At 38.9% G+C, this 18,278-nt stretch overlaps 1 protein-coding gene across 8 annotated transcripts in view; it reads right to left on the bottom strand.

Annotated features, from left to right (window-relative positions):
* PATJ (PATJ crumbs cell polarity complex component) overlaps positions 1-12,399 on the bottom strand; it is a 206,103-nt gene extending 193,704 nt beyond the window's left edge. For 2 of the 8 annotated variants that reach the window (XM_070746039.1, XM_070746046.1), the window contains exons 1-5: positions 12,283-12,399; positions 7,864-7,918; positions 7,594-7,760; positions 2,703-2,885; positions 373-512 (exon numbers count right to left, since the gene is read on the bottom strand). In XM_070746039.1, the coding sequence (XP_070602140.1) occupies positions 373-512; positions 2,703-2,885; positions 7,594-7,760; positions 7,864-7,885 (512 nt within the window). In that variant the 5' untranslated portion in view covers positions 7,886-7,918; positions 12,283-12,399. The other 6 variants (XM_070746045.1, XM_070746040.1, XM_070746041.1 and 3 more) reach the window with 6 other exon arrangements.
* Between the last annotated feature and the right edge of the window lie 5,879 nt (positions 12,400-18,278).

Below are 18,278 nucleotides of genomic sequence, written 5' to 3'. Positions count from 1 at the left end.
CTTTACTGCTTTCCGGAAGGCTAATAGGATGGTTGTAGTCCGGATGTCAGGAAGTAACTGGTTCCAGAGAGCTGGGACAGCCACAGAGAAGGCCCTCCCCCACAGACCTGCCAGCCGACACTGTTTAGTTGATGGGACCTGAAGAAGACCAACTCTGTGAGCCCTTACCGGTCGCTGGGAGCTATGTGGTAGAAGGCAGTCTCGAAGATAGTCTGGCCCTAAGCCATGCATTCTATTTATCATTACAAAATTGGCATAAGGTACATTTTTGTAACCTGTTCCAGTTATCATCAGGTCAGGAAAACTATAAAATTTATATAATTTCAATAGGATATCTCAGAGTCTCCCAAGAAATCTTACTAAATTTCTTACCTGGCTGCTATGCTTCCTGGCTGTACTTCTTTCACAAAGATACCAACTTCCCCAAAGCTTTGATTTTTAAGAGCAATCACACTAAATCCAAGGCCCTGGTTACATGGTTTTTCTATATCTATATACTCAATTTGCCTGCCCTGTGAAGGAAAAAAGTAATGTTATAAATACAGTATTTCTACAATTGCAAAACATAATTTACTATTAATAAAAGATGATCAAGATTTGCATTACATTGCAAGTGAAAAAATCTTCCAACCCTGCAGAACCTAAAAAGTATAGTCCTGCTTTCTTCATGGTCAAAACATCAATCATTTATTTATATTCATTTATATTTCATATTCCTAAACCTAACATCTCCCTCAAAGAAGTGCTCTTGGGTGTGTTCAATATAATATAACTGTTAAATAAAACAATGTATATAAATTAACAATAAAAATTAAAAAATATGGTTAAAAATTCAAAATTTTAGAATAATGACTACTAAACATCAAAAGGAGAGGCCATTTAGTATTAAACTATTACATGCGACCCGAGGCTCTCAAGCAACTAGTCAACCCCATAGTTGCGAAATCCTCTGTGCACCCCATACAAGAGGCAGCAGAGTGAATGCTTGACCCATTTACAGAAGGTCAAGAGATTGGGGGATTTTCTCACTTCTTGGCGCAAGATGTTCCCCAAAGTGGGAGCAATGGCAGGAAAACCACTCTTTCCAGACGATCCTACATCTATTCCATTTGTTATAAAGTCATTTTAAAATGTCACACACACACACATCATTTCTCCTAAATCAATACAACTAGTCCTCGCTTAGTGATGGTAATTGGGACAGGAATTTCCATTGCTAAGTAATGAAGCCATAATGCACAACACTATGTAACTGCATCATTTAGTGACGGCAATCCCATCAATCTCCATTGCTGCTCTTAAGCAAGGATCATGGATCACAAAGCAAGGTGTCCGAATTTATTTATTTTTATTTATTTAATTGGATTTGTATGCCGCCCCTCTCCGAGGACTTGGGGCGGCTCACAGCATATATAAAAAACAGAACAATAATATAATCCAATTAGTACTACAATATTAAAGACAATTACAAAGAGAAGATTAACCTAAAAAATTAACTTATTAACCAAACATTCAGCAATCATACCTAAGGCATTCAGTAGTCAGGGGAAGATCTAAGAGTCCCAAGCCAGGCGGCAAAGATGAGTTTTTAAGCTCTTTCGGAAGGCAAGGAGGGAAGGGGCAGTGCGAATCTCTGGGGAGAGTTGATTCCAGAGGGCCAGGGCTCCCACAGAGAAGGCTCTTCCCCTAGATCCTGCCAACCGACATTGTTTGGTCGACTGGACCCTAAGGAGGCCAACTCTGTGGGACCTCACTGGTCGCTGGGATTCGTACAGCAGAAGGCAGTCTCGGAGATAATCTGGTCCTGTGCCATGTAGGGCTTTATAGGTCATAACCAACACTTTGAATTGTGCCCGGAAACTGTTCGGTAGCCAACGCAGTCTGCGGAGTGATGGTGAGATGTGGGCATTTCTTGGAAGGCCCAAGACTGCTTGCGCGACTGCATTTTGGACAAGTTGAAGTTTCCGAACACTCTTCAGAGGTAGCCCCATGTAGAGAGCATTGCAGTAGTCGAACCTCGAGGTGATAAGGGCACGAGTGACCGTGAGCAAAGACTCCCTGTCCAAATAGGGCCGCAACTGGTGCACCAGGCGAACCTGGGCAAACGCCCCCCTCGCCACATTGTATCCACCTTGTTTTAAATTGGAATTTATACGCAGTGGTTCTCACCCTTTCTAATATCACGACTCCTTAATACAGTTCCTCATGTTATGGTGACCCCCCCAACCATAAGTCTAGCATCAATTCTCCCAACAGAGCTTTAAGCTGATTGGCAGGAAGGTCAGAGGGACATCCCCACTGTAAACGCCTGATTGGTCGGATTGTAAAAATTTGTTCCAAGGCACCAGAATAGAAGCTTTAGTTCCTAACACCATGGGAAATTTGTATTTCCCCATGATCTTAGGCAACACCTGTGAAACGGTCATTGGACCCTCAAAGGGGTCCCGACCCCCAGGCTGAGAACCACATAGAGGCATACAGTATAAGTAACCTTAATCAATATCAAAATAACATATTTGGTAAGCAGCACCAAGCTTGGTGGTACTTTATACCTGTGAGGGGTCTTAAGCTGTCTATATATACTAAATAGACAATGAGACTTTGTTTTAAAAAATTAATTCAGAATTCAGAAACTGACTTTAGTAACCACACGGTTTGGAATAAAAAGGAAACTTTTATATAATGCATCACTGCATTTTTACCTTGGCCATCTTTTGGATTATCAAATTAAATTCATCCACTTCAAATCTGGAAATTAGCGGAGCCATTTGCTTATCATTCTGGGTGTTACCATTAACAACAGGATGTGGGTCAGCATCAAATACCAGCAACCCTTGCCTAGTAAAATCAAAATCCACTGAACGATCTGGAGGCATATACCTAAGCTGTGAGGAAAAAGACAAGATGTTAGCACAAATTGTAAATAATTAATAATCAATACAAAATAATAGCATTAGTGGGCATATAGTACTGTTTAAATAAGATGGAAGTTCAGTGTGAATAACAACTTTCCTTTCTGGAATATTACTGAATCAATGAGTAAGTGAACATGTCAATAATCATATTATTATTTACGTCAAGTATATAAAACTCCCAAAAGAGAATTATTTTGTAACTAAAAGCAAGCTTGGTGGGACCCAGGGGAAGAGCTGGAACCAACTGCCCCCAGAGATTAGAATTGCCCCCACCCTCCTTGCCTTTCGTAAGCTACTTAAAACCCACCTCTGCCGCCAGGCATGGGGGAACTGAGATACTCTTTCCCCCTAGGCCGTTACAATTTTATGCATGGTATGTCTGTATGTCTGTTTGGTTTTTATTATAATGGGTTTTTAATTGTTTTTAGTATTTGATTATTATTATATGCTGTCTTATTATTGCTGTTAGCCGCCCCGAGTCTTCGGAGAGGGGCGGCATACAAATCCAATAAATAAATAAATAAGATAGAAAAAAAAGAATTATCCTGAATTGTTAATATAAGCTGACCCTTATAGTTTAGGATGGATTCATTATTTTTCTTGCGATTTATATTCTTCGTTTTCTTACATAAAAAAACTTTTAAACTCGAGAAAGAACAGACTTCCCAGGATTATTGGGTTTTTTGTTTGTTTGCTTTTGTAATTATATAATCCAGCCAATCCAATTGTGAAAAACTAACAGGTGATACAGGTAGTCCTTGATTTACGACCATAATTGAGCCCCAAATTTTTGTTGCTATGTAAGACATTGATTAAATGAAGTTTGCCCCATTTTACAGAAGGTCATAAAAGTGTTACTATTCCAGGACACAGCAACCATCATAAATATGAGTCAGTTTGAATTTGATCACATGACCATGGGGAGTGTGAAAAATGGTCATATCACTTTTTTCAGTGACATTATAACTTTGAACAGTCACTAAATGAACTGTTGTAAGCCAAGGACTACTTTTAATTAAATAAATCTGTATATATTTTCTCAGAAGGATATACAGTGTTCCCTCAATTTTCGCGGGGGATGCGTTCCGAGACCGCCCACGAAAGTCGAATTTCCACGAAGTAGAGATGCAGAAGTAAATACACAATTTTTGATTATGAACTGTATCACAAGCCTTCCCTTAACACTTTAAACCCCTAAACTGCAATTTCCCATTCCCTTAGCAACCCTTTAGATTATTACTCATCATGTTTATTTATTAAAGTTTATTTTAAAAAATATTTATTAAAGGCAGATGAAAGTTTGACAATGACATATGACGTCATCAGGTGGGAAAAAAGGTGGTATAGGGAAAAAACCCACGAAGTATTTTTTAATTAATATTTTTGAAAAACCGTAATATAGACTTTTCGCGAAGTTTGAACCCGCGAAAATCGAGGGAACACTGTAATTGGTCATGGTGATTTGCATCTTCATTTTCAAAGGCCAAAAAAAATATCTCTTTTAATGTTCAAGGTCAGGACAAATCATGCCTCTTCATTCTGCTCCTATCCACATACTACACATTCTAGAACCAGAGGATTTTGGATTATCTGGGAGACCATAAATTCTAATTCTGTTTTAATCAGAGAAACCACTTAGATGGCCTTTGGGTGACTTTCTCTCAGGCATAGCAAGATGACAATGACAAACCACTTCTGAAAATTTATCAAAAAAACCTACATGGATTCATTTATATGTCGTCCATAATCAAGACTAACCCAAAGACTTTTTTTAAGTTAGAGCAAACAAAATATCTGCAACTATCAAAGACATTTCTGGCTCCGAGTTTTAGGCACATTGCTTTCAAAAACTGACAAGAAAAAAATGGCACTATAATGATTTATAGCTTTTTAAAGAAATGGTGTGCATCAGCAATTCATGAGGGACTAAACTGTAACCATATATGTTTTAATAACATGCTATTCCCTAAAGCTTTCTTACTAGGTTGGAATATAAGCCCATATAAATAAAAAGCATCCTGTAATTCTGAATCAAATAAAATACAGTTTAAACACATTTTGGCATAGGAGCTACCACAGAAGTCACAAAAGCAATCTCAGTTGTTGAATACAGTCTTTATGACAGCTATTAACTGAAGTGATGTAATGCTTTAGGGAATATCAGGTGAAGACTGGAGAGGATCCAGATAAATATATCTTCAAAATTACACTGGCAGCTGCTGTAGATAATACTGTAAAATCTTATATGCAATAGAAGACTATTTACTTTGGCCCAGGTGGGGGTGCCACTATTAGGGTAATAACAGAAATATAAGATTCTCGTATGAAAGCTGAACTTGCTTTATTCAAACTTAGAGGTAGAATCTGTCTCACAATTGCTATTAAAATGTCCATTGCTCACCAAACGGTGATCAGGTTTCATATTTCCAATCCTTAATAACACTAATTGCCAATGTGACCAGGGGGCTGTCACTCTTCTCCTGGCTGATTACCTTTCATAAACCTCTAAAAAAGGTTGAAAAATTCTTATTCATAATTTTAACTGTTAAAATCCACCCGGTTCCTCCCTAGGCTAATAACTGTTACCAGCTAATTGCTTCAGAATTTTCTTGCAATTTAATTTTTTTAAATTTTATACAGTGGTTATTGGATTACATGCTGATTTTTCATTATTATTTGGACCATTTATTATTTTATTTTTTTAATTTGTGGCTGCTTCTTGTCTTAAACCAAGCCTATCCCACACCATTGTTTACACCAGTGTTTCCCAACCTTGGCAACTTGAAGATATTTGGACTTCAATTCCCAGAATTCCCCAGCCAGCTGGCTGGGGAATTCTGGGAGTTGAAGTCCAAATATCTTCAAGTTGCCACGGTTGGGAAACACTGGTTTACACCAATGTGATCGTGGAGACAAATCATGAAAATGCTCTGAGATACTCAGAAAATCAGGATACAAATATAATAAAGAAACCTTGGATCTAATTCTTAATGCTATATTTTTTTCATAAAGAGTTCTTGATTATTTTTTAATTCAGTTCTGCCATATATTTTCGCACAAAAGTAATGTATAGGTAATCCGTAAACTACTGAAAACCCACCTATGTTGCCAGGCATGGGGAAATTAATTTCCCCCCGGCTGTCCCGCTTTATGTATGGTATGTTGAGTTGTGTGATTGTTCTTAATAAGGGCTTCTTAATTGTTCTGCTTTTTAACATTGGATTTGTAGACTGTATTGTTTGTTGGGAGCCGCTCTGAAGTCCTCAGAGAGGGGCGGCATACAAATCTAATAAATAAATAAATAATTCTTGACATAACTACAATTGGGACCAAAATCTCAGTCACTAAGCAAAGCAGTTGTTAAGTGAGATAGTGTGACTGCTTTACTCAATGACTGCAATCCCAGTTGTGGTCATTAAGCAATCTCCCGAATTGTTTAGTGGAACATGCCTGGAAGGGAACTGCTCTGGTGGACTGTCTCAAAATACTTTGGATATTCTGGATCAGAGTTCTGTTTCCGCTCCCCTTGGTAGCTCCTTTTGGGAGGCCCCACCATCAGCCAGACCCCAGTGAGGAGAGGAAGCCCTCTCAGCAGACAGGAACAGTTGCAACCTTCCCTGCTGGTTTCCCAATTGATTTTGGCACTAAAGATGGCAAATGTTAATCCAATGATCATGAGGCACTTGGCAACCAGTTTTAAGTGGGAACAGACTGCCAAGCATCCGGATTGTAATCACGAAACTGAGAGGAACAGCTGAAAGTGCATTATGGGGCTAAAAGAACTTTCCAAGGCTGTCTTAACTTTGAACTAACTGGTCATAATTTAAGGACTATTTGTAGAACTATCATTCTTCCCTGATTTGCCACAAATTTGTCACGAGTGGGATATTTCTCCTAACAACATAATTATGCTGGATGTGGAGTTTTGACAGACCAGAATAACAAGGTTGGAAGTAGTAATGGGCTACCAAAATTTTTACTACCACATTGTGGCCGTGGCTCGTGTATTTTGTTTCAACATCTTTCAGTGCAAATTGGGTGCTCTGGAGTGGAGCTCCAAATTTTGCTACTGGTACTGCGTTCCTGACCGTACCTATAGGAGCCCATTACTGGTTGGAAGGGACCTTGGTGATTTTCTACTCCAATTCCCTGCCCAAGCAGGAGATGCTATTCCATTCCAGCCAAATGACTGTCCAATCTCTTCTTTAAAAACCTCCAGTGACAGAGCACCAGCAACTGATTGTTTGGTAGTTTGGGGGAGTTAAAGCCTATACATTTCAAGGTTGCCATAATGTTGCAGAACTTCAATTATATTAGTTATCTTTTTACCTCCTTCCTCCCTAAAACTATAATGTCTGATTAAAAGCTTTTGGAAACTTAGAATCCTGTCCACTATTTATATAACTTCAGCTAATTCAATCAAACTACTAAGGAATGAATTACAGGAAGGAGAAAAAATGTAGAATAGGAATAGGAATGGAACAGAACAGAATTCTTAATTTGCAAAGTGAGATTGGACAAACAAGAAATTTGTCCCTCTCAAAGCTCTCAAACAAACAGCAAAGTGATAAGTCAACTTGGTGTGATTCTGATACTTCCCACAAATATTACTACTTCAAAACAATCTTGCAAACAAAACCAATTAGAATCCATCAAATCTTTCTCTTTTGTTACTCACCTGTTCTTTCAGCTGCTTTATTGACTGCTGAAGAGTCAGCACATGGTTGAATAAAGGGTTCTTAAGAGTATTGTATAGAAAAGCCAGATTATCACTGTGTGAACTGTCTCCTTTCTCATGAAGTTTCATTAGTAGACGCTCCAGAATCCTCAGGATCTGCTGCTTATCTGTTGGATTCCATAAAACATCGTAACAATTCATTAAAAAAAACATGCTTAAGATAATTGAAATGTTTCAACCATGCGATAAGCTTATTTCAAACACACTTACCTGCCATTGGATTTTCTGGCATCCTGGTTTATCTGCACTGTAGATTCAATACGGCCTAAATTTTAGAATGAAAATGCAGATTAAGCTTTGTTTTACACCTTTTGGGACTTTTTGACAAGCAAAGTCAATGAGAAGCCAGATTCACTTAACACCTTTGATACTAATTTAACAACTGTACTGACTCACTTAACAACTGTGGCAAGAAAGATAGTAAAATGGGGCAGACCCCACTTAAAACTGCCTTGCTTAGCAACCAAAATTTTGGCCTCAATTGTGTTCATAACTCATACCTGTACTGTCTTGTTACACACAGAGATAGAATCTAGACCAGTGAACCTTTTTTTCCTCAGGTACCAAAATAGTGTGCGCAAACTATCACATGGAGTGCATGCACACACCCATAATTCAAAGCTCCCCTTCATCACACACCCCCTGTGCATGCATGCACAAACCTCCCCACACACTCCCCCATTTCCTGACTTTCGGTGGGCCCGGTAGGCCCATTTTTTGCCCTTCCCAGGCTCAAGAGGCTTTCTTGGAGCTTGGGGAGGGCGTAAACGTTCCCTTCCCTCCATCCCGGAGGCTGTCCGGAGGCTGAAATCGATCTTACAGAGCCTCTATGTGAGGCAAAAATCAGCAGGCAGCCACACATATGTGCGCTGGGGAGCGGCTCGTGTGCCGGCCGATATGGCTCTGTGTGCCATCTGTGGCACGCATGCCATGCGTTCTACATCATGGATCTAGACCAACAGAAAAAGTTTTCAATCATGTTGCCAGCTGTTACTTAATTGCTGTTACTTAATTAATATTACTTTCATATACATACTATTTTATTATATGTAAAAACTGCTACCAATAGAATCAAGAATATATGTAAAAACTGCTACCAATAGAATCAAGAATCAAGAAAAATAGAATCATACCAAGATAATCACACCAAGATAAACACAAGCCATGATAATAAAATTTGTATTTTATCCCTGGCTTCTCATGTTGAATGCAAAATTTTCTCCATTCTACAGATAAATAAATCAGTTCAGGGTAATACTGGACAATTTACACCACAGAGTATTCTGGAACATTTTCTATTTTTATTCATGTATAATATTAAACCACCTTGTTATGTTTGCATAGGACGAGGAGTGTAAGAACAAAATTGGGATTTGTATTCCATATTTTCCATCCCCCTCAGCTAAAAATAAAACCTCATGTGTGAACCAACAATGGAATGGAATTGTTTAGAATTGTAATTTTAAAACATTATAATTTTCCAATTATGAAGTGGAAATATACTGATCTCACATAAGTTTAAATATAAAGCCTCCTTTAATCTACCTTAAATCTCAGTTATCTCATAGATACATCCATGTATCTTCTTCCAGATGTTCTCTCAAGTCGTCAGTCAGTTTACAGTTCTAGTACTAACCCAGGCCTAACCCTCCTTACTTTTAGAGCATATGGAAGATCAGTTTTTTTAAAAAAAAAAAGTCTCACCAAATGGAAATCCTAAGGCTGCAACTGTGTACCAATTAATAATAAAATCCTACAGACTTCAGGTAGGATTACTTTCAGATAGGCACATAACATTGGCTGACATCATTGAGAACTAAGGAATAAAATCAGTCACATATAAGTTAAATAAGTCACACTGTGTTTATTTAAAGGTATTTGCAGATGATTATTAGTATGCCTATTCAGAAACTGTACTGAGTTTACTCCCTGGATAGGTATGTGTTTTATTACGTCACAGTCTCAAGTTTCTTTATTTGGCCTTTCGTGTATTAATAGATACATATGCATGAGAGGCCTTTTAAAACCTGACTGCACTTGGAAACTCACTGAGATTTCTCAGGCATACAGTGACCCTAGAATTGCAAAAGCCTTCTCTCCAGTTCTGCTTTAGGTATTAAATTCATAGATGCAAATTCACCAACAAGAGAAACTGAAAATTCTAGGATATTATATCGATCATCATCTAAGCCAGAGGTCTTCACACTTGGCAACTTTAAGACTTGTGGACTCCAACTCCCAGAATTCTGGGAGTTGAAGTCCACAAGTCTCACAGTTGCCAAGTTTTGGGACCCCTGAATTCTAAGCCCTCTTAGAACCATCCTTACACAACAGATACTACAATAAATAAACCCTCTTGAATAATAATATTCCACTTGTCTCAGTGTGTCCAGATTTGAGTAGAACTTTAAAAAGGACCCCCTTTAAAAAACCTGAAACTTTTGCTTTATTTGTGAGCTTTAGAATGGGAGTTTAAAATGCATTCTGAAGCAAATCTAGTTTAATATTAATTTCATAATGAAATTGCCTAGCGTTAGTACTGAACTTAATTTCCAAAGTGAAAAAAAAAATAGCTATCCTAAAAAGCATTACTTTCCAATCCTCTTTTCTTCCATATGTTCTCTGCTATTCAGTGCATCAATATTTATTTTTATTTTATTTATTTGTAAAATTTACACGACACCCAACTCTACTTGGAGTCTATCTACACTTAGTGAACTATCTACACTTAATGAACTAGGCTTACTGTTATAAAAGTTTTTTTAAGAATTTATAACTATAAATTTTTATTTTTATTTTATTTAAATATTTATTTTTATTTTATTTATTTGTAAAATTTATATGCCACCCAACTCCACTTGGACTCTATCTACACTTAGTGAACTAGCTACACTTAATGAACTAGAGTTACTTTTATAAAAGTTTTTTTTAAGAATTTATAACTATACATTTTTATTTTTATTTTATTTAAATATTTATTTTTATTTTATTTATTTGTAAAATTTATACGCCACCCAACTCCACTTGGATTCTATCTACACTTAATGAACTACTATATCTACACTATCTACACTTAGTGAACTAGGGTTACTCTTATAAAAGGGTTGTTTTTAAAAATAATTCTGGGAATTGAATTGCACAAGTCTGGGGTTCGCCAACACATAGGAATACCAAACCTTGAGTTTCTCTATCAGAGGTAGTGGGTTGTTTAGACCAGAAACAGCCTGATTGAGGATCAATGCAGAGATACCCAAGAAAGATACCCAATCCTGGGTCTAGAAAGCTTAGAACTAAGATGCCTCAAACATGATCTAAGTATTGCCCACAAGATCATATGCTGCAACGTCCTGCCTGTCAAAGACTACTTCAGCTTCAACCACAACAACACAAGAGCCCACAACAGATTCAAGCTTAATATTAACCGCTCCAAACTTGACTGTAAAAAATACGACTTTAGTAATTGAGTTGTCGAAGCGTGGAATTCACTACCGGACTCTCTAGTATCATCCCCTAACCCCCAACACTTTACCCTTAGACTATCCACGATCGACCTCACCAAGTTCCTAAGAAGTTAGTAAGGGGTGTATGTAAGTGTGCACCAGAGTGCCTACCTTCCCCTGTCCTATTGTCTCTCCTATATCTCCTATATCTTCTCTTCTATCCCTATATCTTTTTCTGCTATTCTCTCATAGTTATATTTTACTCATTTATTTTCTCCTCTATTCTCCCTTTAATACATTCTATCTGATTATATCCTCTATGACTCTCATTGTGTATTATTGTGTATTAGACACAGACAAACAAACAAACAAAAGTAACTCCCTCTTCCCTTTTGAGTTTATTGATTCCCACACCTTCAGTTACCAACAAGGAAAGAGCACCCACAGCCAGCAGAGATCCAAGCCCAGCCCTCAACCAAAGGTCAGCACCGTTGGCAGCTAAGACTACACAACCACAACACTGCCTCTGCTGTTCAACGTTTCACCGGCCAAAGCTGAAAATATCCCGTCGCGCCTGTACTTTGCACTTCGCTTTAGCGGCTTTTAATGCCGTTCCGTTCACAGGGTTTCAACCCGGGCGGACTTTCAAAATAAGCGTCCCCTTCCCACGATCAACTAAGTCAAGTGTTTCCCAACCTTGGTCACTTGAAGATATCTAGACGTCAACTCCCAGAATTCCCCAGCCAGCATTCGCTGGCTGGAGAATTCTGGGAGTTAAAGTCCAGATATCTTCAAGTGGCCAAGGTTGGGAAACACTGAGCTAAGTCCCCCGAAGAAAACCCAGTATCTAAAAGGGGGGAATCGGGTCGGATCTAGTCAGCTAACAGCTGTGGACGCCTCACAGAAAAACCCCACAGCGAGGGAGGGAGGGAAGGACCCCCCCCCCATAAAGGCTCGACAAACCCGCCCACATGAAGCGCAACAAGTTCTCCCCAAGTCGTTTTCCTTTCTTTTTTTTCCATTACGCTTCCAGCCTTCAGGAAGTGGGCGGCGGGGCGCGACGCAAAAGCCCCCGACTGGCTGCAATCTTCCAGCGCCTGCCTGCCGCTTCTCCTCCCCGCCGTAAGGTCAACGGGGGGGCTTCCCGGAGGTGGCCGGGAGCGCGCCCGGCTCGGCAAGCAAAGCTTACCTGCTCGATGAGGAGGCGAGACCTGTCGCTGGGCGATCCTGGCTTGTTCTCTTACCTGGGCGGAAGCGGGAGTTTGGCTTTTCCCTCCCCGCACCTCGCCTTGCAACACAGGAAGCCGGCAGCGAGGGGGAGCCGCTGGGCGCTGAAGGGAAAATCAAGCCGGGCTCCCACAGGATTCAGGATGGTGGGCGAGAGATCAGCTGCGGCGGGACGAGAAGCGGGGTTCGCAGAGGTCGCGGAGTGGAGGAGTCTCGTCCTCCCACAACGGAATGGCGATGAGGTTTAGCTTCGGGGCAGAAGGCGCGGATCCTTCTCTAAGAATACGGAGATTCAAGGAGAAAGGGGAATAAGGAGCGGGAAGGGGAATTGGAGAGCGTGGACGGTGTCTATGTGTTTGTGTGTATAAATGTGTGTGTAAACACAAACACATATACATACATACATACATACATACATACATACATACACACACACACACACATACATATATATATATATATATACACATACATACACACACAAACTGCTCAAAAAATAAAAGGAACACTTAAACAACAGAATATAAGGTAACTTCAAGTAAATCAAAGTTCTGTGAAATCAAACTGTCCACTTAGGAAGCAGCACTGATTGACAATGAGTTTCAAAGGCTGTTGTGCAAATGGAATAGTTGTGCAAATGAAATATTCAATGAGAATATTTCCTTCATTCAGATCTAGGATGTGTTATTTGAATGTTCCCTTTATTTATTTATCTTTTGAGATATATGTGTGTGTGTGTGTGTGTCACGTTTTTGCTGAATTTGAAAATTAAGGGACACACACACACACACCTCAGTTCTTTATAAATTTGAATTGTATATATATTCAATTTACTTACCAACCTGTCTACCTACCTATCTATATCTAGTCCTCGGAGAGGGGTGGCATACTAATCCAATTATATAAATAAATCTATCAAAAAGATAGATCTACCTACCTACCTACCTATCTATCAAAACGTGTACAAGATAATAGGTATAGCATAAACATAAACAAAAGCAAGTAGGTATAGGCAAATTTGGACAGTAGGACGGGGATGGTAGGCAGGATGGTGCACTTATGCACACCCCCTTTGGGCACCCTTGCAGGAGTGGCTGGATGAACAACATGGTTGGGTTCTGGGAACACGTCCGTTGGGGGGACAATCAACAGAGGGAGGTTCCAACTCTGTAGATTTTCATTAGGTGTAAATTGGGAAGAGGCCGATAAACCTGTGTGGGCTGAGGAGCGTTGTTTGTTTATTTATTTATTAGAGTTGGAAGAGACCTTGTAGGTCATCTAGTTCAACGCCCTCATGCGTGCTCAAGCAGGAGTTCCTACCCCAGTGATGGCGACCCTATGCACACGTGCCACAGGTGCCACATGGAGCCATATTGGAGGGCATATGAGGCATTGCCCTATGTCAATTCCAGCGTGGATGCGCACACTGATTTTCAGCCTTGGGAAAGACGCTTACACCTTCTGGAGGCTTCAGAGAAGCTTACTGAAGTCCCTGAGTGCGAAAAATGGCCCAATGGACAAACCGGAAGTTCAGAAAAGAGACTTCTGATTTGCCTGTTGTGCTGTTTTTTTGTACTCCGGGGCTTCAGGAAGCTTCTCTGAAGCCTCCGGTGTGCAAACGGGGCATGCATAAGTGCACCAGAGTGCCTTCCATCCCCTGTCCTAATGTTTCTCTTTTACTAGTACTGTACCATGTATATAAACATTATATCTTTGTACCATTGTATCTTTGTATATGTGACAAAACAAAATATTATAATAATAATAATAATAATAATAATAATAATAATAATAATCAACAAAGGGCAAACTGGAAGTCCATTTTTCCGAACTTCCAGTTTGTCCCTTGGGCCGTTTTTTCACCATCCCAGGCTTCAGTGAGGCCTGTGCTCAGGCGTGGGAGTGGGTGGAGGGTTGTGTGCATGTATAGGAGTAGTGCAGGGGTTGTGCATGCGTGGCAGAGGAGAAATGGGTGTGGGCACATACATATCCCTTTGGCATGCAAATCAAAAAAGGTTCGCCATCACTGTCCTACACCATTCCGGACAAATGGCAGTCCAGTCTCCCCCTGGAAGTCTCAAGTGTTGGAGCTCTTGCAACCTCCCCAGGCAAGCTGTTGTTTGTGAAACCAGCCGCAAGTCAAATATTCCGACATCACAAGGCACCAGCTGTTTTGTTGGATATATTTGCATTTTAAATCTACATTTATTGGAATTACAGTATATAGAAACATGAAGGATGTTATCTTTTCAAGAGATGAAATGGATGATCTTAACTAGCTATGGGAAAATAGCTTTTTCCTTTCCAAAAAGAACACCGGCTGCCAGCAGTTTGGCAGATCGAATCTCACCAGGCTCAAGGATGATTCAGCCTTCCATCCTTCCCAGGTGCAAAAGGTTTTTAAGATGTCCCAAAGGCGATTTTTCTTTTCCAAAAAGCCCTGGCTGGGTCTTGTAGGGCTGGTTGTTGCAGTTGAGTCTGCATCACGTGATCACAATTTGGGCACCCAGCCAGATTTTCAACCATTGCAGCATCCCATGTTCATATAATTGTGACTGCAATCTCCTCTAAGGTCTTCCAACAAGCAAAGTTATGGGAAAGTCAGTAGGAACAACCAAGTCCTGGTTCCAAAAGATCCTTGCTTAATGACAATTGTTGAGACTGCTGGAAGTGTTGGTGCAAACAAAATGCAAGTGACATTACAATTTTTGACTATGTTACTTATCAATGGGTAACTCTGTCTCCAATTCCAGTCATTAAGCAAGAATTATACCAAACTATTGAACCAAAGAAATTACGGTAAATTGTATAGAATCAGAAGGCTTCTGGTTAAAGAGACTTCAGTCTTGCCACGGCAGTTACAGAGAATCTCTTTTAGAGTATTTCCTCAACTGTTGTTTTTGTTTTATGTTATTGTATTATCTTTAGTTGTTATGAGTTGGGAGGCTGTATAAAAGGAATGAAATAAACAATGTGCTGTTTTTTGTTTTATGTTATTGTATTATCTTTAGTTGTTATGAGATGGGAGGCTGTATAAGAGGAATGAAATAAACAATGTGCTGTTTCTTATTTTTTACACTTTATCTCTTATTTTAAAAACCCAGATCCTTTGGGACTTGGGTTGTGTATAAATATTATTAATAAATAACAGGCATTAAGAAGCATAAGTGCTTCGTAGTGTTTGGGGGGAAAAATGTGGATCAAGCTATTAGAGGTATGCAAACCAAGTGAATCAATACATTCAAAATTTCTATTGAGATCATGTAATTGTCATTTTCTTTACATCATGAAGTTTAAATAAATGAGACTATTGCTACTGGAATTGCAGTCTCAGTTTAATGGCCACAGGATGTGGAAAATGTACATGAATCTTATCTTATTCAGACAATAATGCAGTGGGTGGATTTATAAATCAAGTTAAGAAAAAAAAATCAAATCACATTTTGGTTTAATATTGTATAGGTTAGGTATCTTTGCAGTAAAATATGTTGTAAGATAATAGCTGGAACCGTATGGAAATTATCTATATATTCACTCTTAATGCCATAAAAGCTCCTGAAAAAGATGAAACAACAGTAACAAAAATCGTAATAAGATCTGGTCACCAATTATCCCAACACATATGTGACATGGGAAATTTGATTTTACCCAAATACTGAGTGAATCATTATCAGGTAAGTAATAAAGCAGATTTTTGTCATGAATAGACCCATGTGTTGTTAATATTTCTATTATTACACTGATGTTTTTAATGATGCTCAGGGTTGCTCCAATGAGTTGGGCAGCTTTACAAATTGAATAAAATCAATCAATCAAAGGCTGGCCTTACTTATTCGCCTGATTGAATAATAGCCATTACTATTTAATGACTATCCAGTAGCCATTAAAAAAAATCTCCAAACTATGAGTCCAGGTTTAAAAAGGACAAGGTGCTGAGGTGACCAAATCTCTGAAATTAAGTAAATTAAATGGATGTCAAATAAGGTTGCATTCAGTGAAGGGCTACCAATTTTTTTACTACCACACTGTGGGTCTGGCTTATGCAGGATGCCCTGCATTTTCTTTCATCTCAGTGCAAATTGGGTGCTCTGGGGTGGAGCTCCATTTTCACTACCCCAGTGCATTCCCCCCAGTCCAGGCAGCAGCCCACCCCTGGTTGTATTCTTGTCCCTTCATTATCCAGTTTTATTTGAACTGTTCCGTTACAGGCTTTATCAACCAGCAAGCTTCCTTGTCAAGTAGTAACACAGAGACTGTTAAGATATTCATGAACTGGGAGAGCCATGTTAACAAGGTCAGCCAGTGAATAGGCATAGCAACAAAGTTAGCCAATGAGCATTAAACACTTCTAAGTCTGTGCAGGGAATCGAAACTGAAACCTTAACCTTAAGGCTGGGTGTGGCCCCAGTTCACTTTGTTCTCTGGTCTACTCTGTACTCTCCACCCACTCTCTGTGCTTGTCTGCTCTGCTGAAATGAAACTCACTCCTGTTTGTGTTTACTTGAAGAAATAATCTACTTGTGGTATTTTGTGTGTGTACCTTGTAACAACAGCTGCTATTCTTTCTGAGTTTCAGGCAGAAGACTTATCTTAAGTATTAACCAGTTCCTGCCATCAAGAAAAACTTAATAAAAACACAATTAACTCTATAAAAGCAAAGATTTATTGTTTCCATTTACCAAAACATTCTGCCAATATAAATGCCACATCAATGGCATCAAAACAAACTGTTTAAATATTCATCCTGTAAATAATAACAAATTCACAAAGTTTCATCCAATGCATAAATACTGTAATTAACTACATAAGCCACAAAGGTAACAATTTTGTCTTAGTAGCAATTAAATTGTTCAGAACTAAGATTTTAGTTCTGCTTTATGATATACAACTCTATCCTTACAAAGACTTAAAAGCTTTAGATTAAAGCTAGCTAAATGTGTACGAATTATTTTCATGCCCCTTCATTTATCCATGTTTATAATAAGATTTGAGCTAGGATCTATTTTTATAGCGGCTTGCATAGAAATATCTTACCTAACATATTAGCTGAAACTACACTTGAAGAGTGATTCACTGCTATTGCAAAATACAAAAAGTTGGTGGAAGTTTGACTTTAAAAGTTCCTGCCCAGATAGCTATTACAGATGCTCAGATATAACCATAAAATTGTAAACACAGATGCTGTTGTGTGGTCCAATCTGCTTTGACTGGTGATCTGCAGTTATATCCACTCATTAAACATGAACCAAATCTGTGGTTTTACAATTTCCATTAGATGGCAACTTTACTGCAGCCTCCTGAGAATGTCACAAAAGTTTGTTCCTTTGCAGTTGCCAGTAGCTTTTACTCAAAAGGCCTAAACTTACCGGTATTCTACTTTGGAATGGTACGTTGGTGTTTAGGAGATTTAAATGCTAGTTTGCTAATATGTCATTGCCTGTGATCATATCACTTTTTTAAAAATTTGGCCTGTGGCAATAAATAAGAGTGAACCATGAAGTTCATTCTTTTAAATGAATGTGCATTATTTAAAAGGAGATTTAAAAGTTGTATGAATTAAGACTAGTCAAAAATATGCATTGTTAACATAATGCAATACAGTATAGTATTGGTTTCTTGCAAGTCCCCAATTGCTGGTAGTCGTGCTGTTGGGGATAATAGAGAATATATTTTCTTTTTCTATGTTATTTTTAAATGTAAATAAATCTAATAAACATTTATATTAAAAAATAGATGATATATTCTTTTATAAGCACCGTGAAGTTCACGAAGGTAAACCAGTACCCCTCTGACTGAAAATGGCTCGTCACAATAGCAACTGGCAGGGTGGCTGGATGAGCGTTGGGGAAAAGTCCGATCCACTGAATCAAACAGGGGTGGTTCCTCCAGAACTCCAATTTTTAGCCCGAGGTCCATCCAGTCTGTAGAATTATCACCTGGCTTCTCGCCTCCCACTTG

This window comes from Erythrolamprus reginae, chromosome 3 (assembly GCF_031021105.1).
Source record: "Erythrolamprus reginae isolate rEryReg1 chromosome 3, rEryReg1.hap1, whole genome shotgun sequence".
In the NCBI taxonomy this organism is placed as follows: Eukaryota; Metazoa; Chordata; class Lepidosauria; order Squamata; family Dipsadidae; genus Erythrolamprus; species Erythrolamprus reginae.
The sequence above is the reverse complement of the archived record's forward strand: the minus strand, read 5'-3'. Positions and strand labels throughout refer to the sequence as shown.